Here is an 8,891-nt window from a genome sequence, read left to right on the forward strand (position 1 = left end):
CAGTCCTTGAAAATTAAATTCAAGGTTGTTCTGAACCTGAAACATTCTAGTTTAATGTAATCGCTGTGCCACCAAATGAACTTGCTCTCTCGCTTCTGTTACAACTAGGAATTGGATAGCTTCTGTAATCCCATTATATACAAGCCCAAACCGAAGATAGAACCTCCCAATGATGCTCAGTCAAAAGCTAATGGCGAACACAATGGACCAGTGAACGGACAGAGCGGTACTGAAACAAAACCGGAACCAGCGAAGGACAATTCTCAGCAGACCAAACCACCTGGAGAAATGGAAGTGGACTAAATCTTGCATTTCTTTCACTTAATTAAAATAGTGCGAGTAACCACAGGGTCCATTCTTTTTGTCTGGTACACACCTCAGATGTTCAGTTATTCTTAGCCAATCTTCTGTCATTTGTTGCTGAGTAGTTTTGAAAGTGTTTTATATTAAGTACAACTCTGATGTTCATTTCCACTGATGCTGCTTATGTGGAGCTTTAGCCAAATGTAGATTGTATAAGTCAGTTTAAGCTTTCCCAATATATTTTATATCAAACATACAGAATTGATATATAAATGGCAACAATCTACCTTATTTAAAGCTTTTATTGTGGATAAACCTCAGCTCCTTTATTCAGGAAAGGATACTGTATTGCACTACTGATGCTCAAGTGTAGATCTAATTGCATCTTTATTTTGGAAAAATATTGGAATTGAAGTGGCAAAACTTGTCACTTGAAGCACTGACCTTTTCTAGTTATTGTATTGTTATAATTTAAATATTAAAATAGAGGTTAGTTGGCATACTAGTCCATCTTGTTGATGTACCATGAGAATTGTACGGTCTTTTTCATATAAGCTGAATAATACAAGCTTAAACATTTTTTAGATTCCCATACCACTAACAATCTTAGTTCCAAAATGGTAGTATAATGGCTCTGCCATTTGCTGAAATTAAGTGAGTGGTCTCAGTGCACATCGCTGTACAGAACGTACTGCGCTTACAATAGGATGATGCTAATGATAGTAGTATGAAGGGGTAGAATATACAAGGACTGTTGGATAACTTGCCTTTGAAAATGTCTTATTGCACATGTATTATTTCTTTTGTTTTGAATGAAGTCTACATCTTGATCACATACTATACTGGGGAGGAGAAACAATAGAAATTGTGCTGTGCGGGCTGGATATTAGCACCCTGATTTTGAGTTTGCTTAAATGCTGTTTGTTGCAAGCTTGAAAGAAATACTGAGAGCTTTTTTTAAGCCTTGGTCCTCGGCACATAAACCTTTTGGTCAAGGATCTAAACAAAAGAGCTTACAAACTGGTTATTATTACCCCAAAGATGGAATCTACTTGATGAACTTGCATAGCTTACTATCTTTGGTCATTTACTTGATCTAATGAAAGTGTCTGTAGTGTATGACACAGTTGAGTCGCTATTTTCTTTGATGCATCTTGGACATTGTCAAGGTCCAGAGTATGTTATTATATTTTAATGTTTCTGTTAGTCACGGAGGTACTGTAGCACTTGCTAGAGCAAGTCACTTCTCTTTTGACTCTCTCTATTATAGACACCTATTACCAGGATAGGAATGGGCTGCTCTATGAAAAGTGGTTTTGCATTCAGGACAGTGTAAGAAAGTGAGACTAGTTGCAGTGTAACACTTCGACTTAAATTCCATTGCAGAAATGCATTCAGGTGTTCATCAGGCATTCCTGCAGCAGTTGTCCTGTACAAGCCTGTGAACAAGGGTCATGCTCTTGTTTCTGGCTTTGGCAGACATTTTATCTCCAACCACGCCCTTCATGTTCCACCACTGCGCATGCTACAAAGAGAGTAAGTAGTCCATGACTCAGGCTGGAGTTGGTGGAGGTGAACTATGTTCTCAAGTATCTTCACAGAAAAAGAAAGCATCACTTACACCTGTATACAAACCTGCTAAACTAGTTCAAGTGCTAGAATTGTATCTTCATGACTGACATCAAATGACTGAGATGCACATTACTTTGCTCTACTGTTCCTCCTCTACACAATCGGTTGTGGATGGTTTGGCACCTTGAGTTTACATATTTAAAGCCCTTGAACAAAAACTGAGTGACCTTGAAGAGCTGCAGCTACTCTGCAACCTCAGTCTTGAATTCTGCCACTGTAGTCACACATCTTTGGCACTGAGGGGGTTCAGTTGTCCTAAGTTTACGTCAGTACGTGACTGAGCTAGCTTTGGTCCCATAGGCTTTAACATCAGGAATATCTTAACAGCTTTACCACAGCAGTGTAATGAGTAGCATTCTTAAGTATTGGCTTCCTAAAAGCCATCTACACATTAATTTGTCTAGTAGACTTCCTGATACCTGGTAGAAGAGCTCAAACAGTGCAAATCTCCAGTTGCTAAAAGGTCATGTGTAAGAACAGAAAGTCTTCTGCTCATGGTCATCAGATACTTAATATTACATTACAAACGTCTGAGGCAATTTTTATGTATAAAGGCTTAAAAGCAGATACAGTTAAGACAAGCAATTGTAGTAAGGTTTTCTTACTAGAATAGGTTGGTTTTTTTGCTGTGCATCTGCTCTGTCTCTAGATCCCTGGTGCGGAGGAATGCTACCCCCAGGCTGCTGATAGCAACTAGTTGCTGATATGTACACGTTAGGAATCCCGTTTGGAAGGGCAAAATTATTCTTTTCACAGTGAGCTTCACATTACGTGAGCATATGACTCTGTTCTCTGTTACAAAGAGGAAATTTTACCAGGATGCAGATTTAATGTTCTCAAGTGCTTATATAAACAATGCACAACTGGAAGATGAGGTTTTGTGCATTGGGCTCAACAAGTTACCCTGTGGCTACCAGAATTAGTATCTTGCAACAGAAAATAACAAGTTTTGTTAGGGAACCAACAGTAGTACACCACTCTGCATCTTGTATATTTTAAAAACAGGTATTTGTTGCTAATGTCTTATTTGAGACTTTCTGTGGAGGGCAAGATACATTTCTAAAGTTTGAAAGTGTTCCATCCATTCCACAAAAAGAAAAAACAGGAAGCAACACTATATTTGTAAAGGCAGTAGAGTTTTGTTTTAAAAACAATAAAAAAGTTTTGTTAATCACAGTCTACAACTTCATGTAAAAGTTTAGTTACAGAACAGCATAAATAGTTCGTTCTATTTTACTAGTAACAGCTTTCTTCTGTTCTTTAAAGAGGACTGATGCTCCTGTCTTGAACATCAATGGACTTGCTCAAGAAATGGCTTTAATTTGCTTTATTAGACTAAGTTGCTACTAGCAGTTTTACAACTGATCATGGCTTCCTTTCCATATCTCTTATTACAGTAGTTTAACCTTTGGGATTTTCATGGAACTTCATTCAGATGTTACACAAAGAGATTTTTAACAATCCCTTTAAGTTAAACTTTCATACTCTTCCTTCTTTAAACTGAGAAGGATGCTACAGAATAAGATAACCTGGTACAGCTGCCTGCCTTGTTTGGTCTGAATTTGAATGAAGAATCCTCTCCCTTGTTTGCTTCTGGCAGTGTCTTCCTTTTACTATTTAAACACTGCCTTTGGGGCATCTTGCAAAACTTACAGTAGGCGGTTGGATCCCAAATCCTCCAAGCCATTTGGGTGAAGTACCTAACCTGCGTAACCACTTGGTTTCACCAGGCAAGGTGGTGGAATCAGGGCGAAGGTGCCCTTACTGGAGGGAGAACCGCAGTGACTGCGGTGCTACTTCTGAAGCATGCAGGTCTGCCCCTGCAGCATTCTGTGTGCCCGGTGGGCAGCCGGAGGGTACCGCTGCTCTCAGCTGTAGCGTGGAGTTCTTCATTCTTCTCTTAAAATTGTTGATCTAAAGCATCCAGTCTCTCTGTTGATAAGATTCCTTTGTATCTTAAGCATTTTAAATTATTTAATATTTTTTGAAACATCTCAGTGCGTGAGCTCCAACCTCTGGTACAGATTCTTCCTGTACTAACTGTTCTCAAATACTCCGTATCTAGGGGGAGTTCCCGGTAAGGATTATGTTTAAGTGTAACTTCAGAAAACAAGCATTTGCTGGTTCAAAGCACCTAACCAGCTGCTGTAGGAAAAGCAGCAAAATTCAATTCCCATAGATTAGTGTCCTCATGAACCTCATTTCTCAAAACAGGGCTTTCATTTTTGTGTTACCACATCTCAATATGCTGACTTCTGCGAGCCCTTCTAAAGTGAAGCCCAGATGCCCAGTTATGGGTCATGCTCTAAGGATGCTTACGTTAGCTACCGCTAGCTGTTTTCTTTAACTGGATGGAAGAATATTATGTTGCCTCTTAGACCTTTTTTGTTTTTGTTAGGCTAAGTTTTCTAATCTTTCAGGCACCAGAATACAGAAGCTGCCTGGCAAGAGAGAGAGTAAAAAACGTGTTGCTTAACAAAAGGCAGTTAATGTCTTGTAAATTTTCATTTCAACTCCCAAGATAACATTTGGAGTATAAATACAAACTTGGCACCCTAGTGAAAGTGTATGGTAGCTGACTCTTAGCTGAATTCTTAATTTTCCACAGTTGAATTTGAAGACATCAAACACTCATTACACATGTAAATAACAGTGAAAACAACTAAATGTGACTATTAGCATTGCAGAATACTAAACTGGGCACATGCTCATGTGACTTACCTGATACAGTTATTAAACCCTGTTTTCCATCTTCCTGGTCAGAAGGAAATAAATCAAGCGATGAAAAGCGGGAATCACTGCAATGTGATCTAAGAAGAATCATTTTAAACAAAAATGCAATTAGGAGCTATACCCACCGGCCACCTCTACAAAATGCTGAAATGGTTTAATTAAATTAATAAAAAAAGGTGGTAGTCCCTGAATGTTGCATAGTTGGAAAAGTTTGTTTACATAGTCGAAACATATCTCCACAGGATGGGGGGGGGAGCGGGAAGAGATGGGAGTGTTAGAATTTAAAGCAGTGTTTTAAGTATGCAAATTGTTTACTATGTATGTAAATGGGATTCTTACTAGTGACAGATCATGTGCAAATTGACAATACTTCAATTTATTTTTGAATGGCAATATAGATTGTCAAGGTTGTGTATAATTATAATAAATATATAAACTGCTACTTGAACCATAAATGAACACCCAAGACCTCATTTTTACATCCGTGTTCTTAAAAGAAGCTTTGTCTGATGTCATGGCTTGATAGAATGTATGTTTGTCCAAAAGACCACAGGTAGAAAATAGGCGTTTTTGGAGGCTCACCCTGTCCTGCTTCCGTAGTCAGGTGTGGTTTCTCTCATGCTTCTCTGTCCCAGGCAGCTGTGGCTTCTGCTGACAGACTTCACCAGCTGAGTTACCTGGGAACACCGTGACTCCTCGCAGCTGCAGCCCAAACATCGTACTGCTTTGTCTATCGGGAGCTGCAGTCATTTTCACATCTGCGGGCACATTTGTGCATTTGGCTGAGCACAAATTGCGAAATTTCAAGTAATTAATCTCTCACAAGTGATTTATTGCAACATACAAACAAGTTCAAAGTAGTTTTCCTGCGTCTTGAACTGCATGGGGAAGTTGATGGCTTTGGGCATTGTTGGTTCTCTGAGAATATCCTGAAATGGAGCAGTAAAGCAGCGGTCCATGGGCTTACTCCAGGAGTTCTTCCATGTCTTAGCAGTGCACTGGGAATCCCTCCATCCTCCACCAGTATGGAGTGACTGCAGAATATCTCCATAACCTATACAAATGCACCAAAACACAGCATGACTCAACATGTTTATATCCATCTTCCTCAATACACTTTAAAAGCTTCACAAAGCTTGCATTTCTTCCAGCCTTTGCATACTTCAATCTCAACAAATAGAGTCTAATAAAATATTTCAATGATATCATTAATTTCACAGGCAAGGTTTGGGATTTAGGGGTGGGGAAAGGTCCTCCTATTAAAAAAAAAGTATATATACAAATGTATGTATACACATACATATGTGCATATGTAAAAATGTCCAATCTAAAAATCAACTCCATGTGCTTAACAACAGTCAGTATAGGGGAAAATATCCCCCTTAACCTACTTGGCCATCTGAGCATCTCAGACCACTAAATCAGCCAGTTTACACTCCAGTATTTACCAGCTGTGCAAGGATGCTCACCGTCAAGAAAAGCGTTCCACTGTTACACTGCAAAAGAGGAAAATCAACTATTCTAGCAAAATCAGGTGAACATGGAAAGAAGCTTAAAGTAGCCAGCTGAAACTCTCAAGGAATTGAAGACAGCCATGATGTCACACTAATGGTATTTGTATGAAAATACTGAAATACACTGTCAGGACCTGAAAAATAGCGTCTCTGGCATTGTAATATCATAACACTATCTCAGGGGGCTGACATGCTGCAGTTTCAGGGAGAAAAGAGCTGCTTACAGAATAAAAACAATTTATTCCCAGAGATTGTGTTTGTCACAGAGCTTCTAAAACAAGAGTGTCCCAGTGATCATTACCATGGCTGCAAGTAAATATAATCCTTTACTTTCTCAGGTTAACTCTGTCTTACCTTCTTCATTCTCCCTATAAGTATCAGTGTGCCCTTCCTTTATAAGAAGTTAATTGGATTTTTCAACAGTGCTGAAGCACTGTCAATCACGAAGAAGAAAACAGCACTTCCTATAGCGAATGCAACATTTAAAAACTATTAGTCAAGAGTGTTTCACTTGCAAATTTCTCCAGAAAATACCCTCATCCTCATATATTCAAGAAAGAGACATAGCTGGTGGGAGATGAGTCAGCAGAGAAAGAAAATACTCCAGTATCTGCTGGACACAATTAAAAGCTTCCCAAAACATCACAAAACAGATGTGAGAGTTCTGAAGGTCCTGGTTTCTCTCTCATACGTATTTTTTGCTGCAGCACTAAACTTGGGTAACTCGTCAGTAGAAAAATATCCTGAGCTGAGACATCATAAGCAGCAAAGCTAAGAAACCTGCGTGCCCTACCACACATCCCTGAAACTGCCTTTCACATTGCTCCATTCCTCCCATTGGTCCAAGTGGGCAATTGGAGCACCTGGAATCCCGTCACCAGGGGTTTTGTCTCCCAAGGCTCAATTTTTACAAGCATCTTTTGAACCCAGATGGAAAAATAAGAAAAACATACTACTTGACCAAAAGGATTTTTAAAAGTACTAAATTATCAAAGTGGGTTCCTAAATAACTTTACAACTATGTGTCCTTTCTATTCCTGCATCTTGCCCGAGCGCTAGCCAAACAACAGCTTCTTTGCACTACTTTATGTGCTACAATAACAACATTAAAACCAGAAGTTTAAAGAAGAGGATTTTAAGTAATAAACCACACCAGCCTGACTTGAAGGAGCAGGTACCTGAGCACCTTGCGTTCTGTGAGTGTACTGGAGCAATGGAAACACAGATTTCCTACCCTGCAAATCCAACCAGTGGGATGCTCTCTGTTGCAGTTCCCCCTCCACCCACACCTCACCCACTCTGCAGAAGGAAGTAGCAACTGCACTCACTAAAGAGAAAAACCTTCTCAGGGTGACTTCAGATATTCAAGGGGGATTTATTTGACATGGTCTATCATGGGAAAGTTTCGTTTTCTTCCATATTACACAAAGTTAAGAAATACACACTTATAATTTGACATGAAGAAATATAAAACGTATCTAAATTCACTAAGCTGCCAAGACTAGGGAAATTTTAAAAATAATTTTGCTACAACTTTAAATGACAGAAATAGAGTATTTGCATTTGTCTTAATTCACAAGAAAATAAACAACTGCAATCCAGTTTGCTGAATTACCACGGCAGTGCTTTTTCAAGACAAACTAACTGTGCTCAGACAACACAAGCTGATTTTTCAAGTAACTTCTTGCTACATCATTTTGGTGATAAAACAAGCCATTAGAGAATTGTTTTTGTCTTGCTTTCCTTTAGTATCTTGTCAGGAAAAGAAAAAACAACACTACGACCTGTTTGCCACAAAAAGGGCACTGAAAAATGTCATTTGCCTTAATATGCTAAACTGCTGATCTAAATCCTTTGTAAACAACTGGTCAAATGCATAAATTACGTCTTTATGTTCAAGCGGCATTTTGTTTTTATGGATAATGTCAATAAAGCAAAGCCAAAGGGGCAGACACGTGCCCTGATGGTGAAGTATGAACTGAAAAAAGGGAAAAAAATATTATTAGGATTTCTGTAAGGCATGCTGCAATGTAATTGATATTCTGTTGAGGAAGCTTTCAAATCTCATACTGCGTCCTTTATTATGCTCTTCAAATCCACCTGAATGACCTGAAGCAGATATCACTACCCGAGGGATTCAGCTTCTTTGCAAATGCAGCTGCTTGTTCAGTAACTAAGTGCTAGTTACAACTAAAAATGTATAAAAATAGCTTAAAAAGGAGTAAATAAAAATTTCTGACATAATAGCCTAGGGAAATACTGAACAGATTTTTATTCAAATTGGTTATTAGCTCTAGGTATCCAAATAGCAGTGCTGCTGCACAGAAAAATCTGTCCTTTAGTTTTAAATTTGTTATTACTTCACAAGGCAGAACACCACATGTAAGGGGACACAACGCAAGTGCAAACCTGTAAGTGTCTGCACTGATTTAAAACTCCTTCATCTGTGTTGTGATGATGTTTTTTTCACTTTGGTGTGAGGAATTATTTTCATTGATGTAAGAGAGGTTTGGAAAGATTGTATGATGAATTTAATGATAATTCTAAACCAAGCTAGGTATTCTTAAGGAACAGCTCAAGTACTGAGACCATCCTTTCTCACAGAATTTATTTTGACCTGCATTAGAAACTACCACTTAATGATCACAAGTGCTGTGCAATCAAAAGAATCACAGAAAATGCACCTGGAAAAAAATTTTAGCAGTTATC

General features: G+C 38.6%; 1 protein-coding gene across 8 annotated transcripts in view; it reads left to right on the forward strand.

Annotated features, from left to right (window-relative positions):
• Positions 1-5,123, forward strand: part of HSPA4L (heat shock protein family A (Hsp70) member 4 like) — a 29,176-nt gene extending 24,053 nt beyond the window's left edge. For all 8 annotated transcript variants that reach the window (XM_054203694.1, XM_054203696.1, XM_054203698.1 and 5 more), the window contains one exon: positions 109-5,123. In XM_054203694.1, coding sequence (XP_054059669.1) covers positions 109-303 — 195 coding nt within the window. In that variant the 3' untranslated portion in view covers positions 304-5,123. The remainder of the gene's footprint in view (positions 1-108) is intronic.
• Positions 5,124-8,891: the final 3,768 nt, after the last annotated feature.

The sequence above is a fragment of the Rissa tridactyla genome, chromosome 5, assembly GCF_028500815.1.
Source record: "Rissa tridactyla isolate bRisTri1 chromosome 5, bRisTri1.patW.cur.20221130, whole genome shotgun sequence".
In the NCBI taxonomy this organism is placed as follows: domain Eukaryota; kingdom Metazoa; phylum Chordata; class Aves; order Charadriiformes; family Laridae; genus Rissa; species Rissa tridactyla.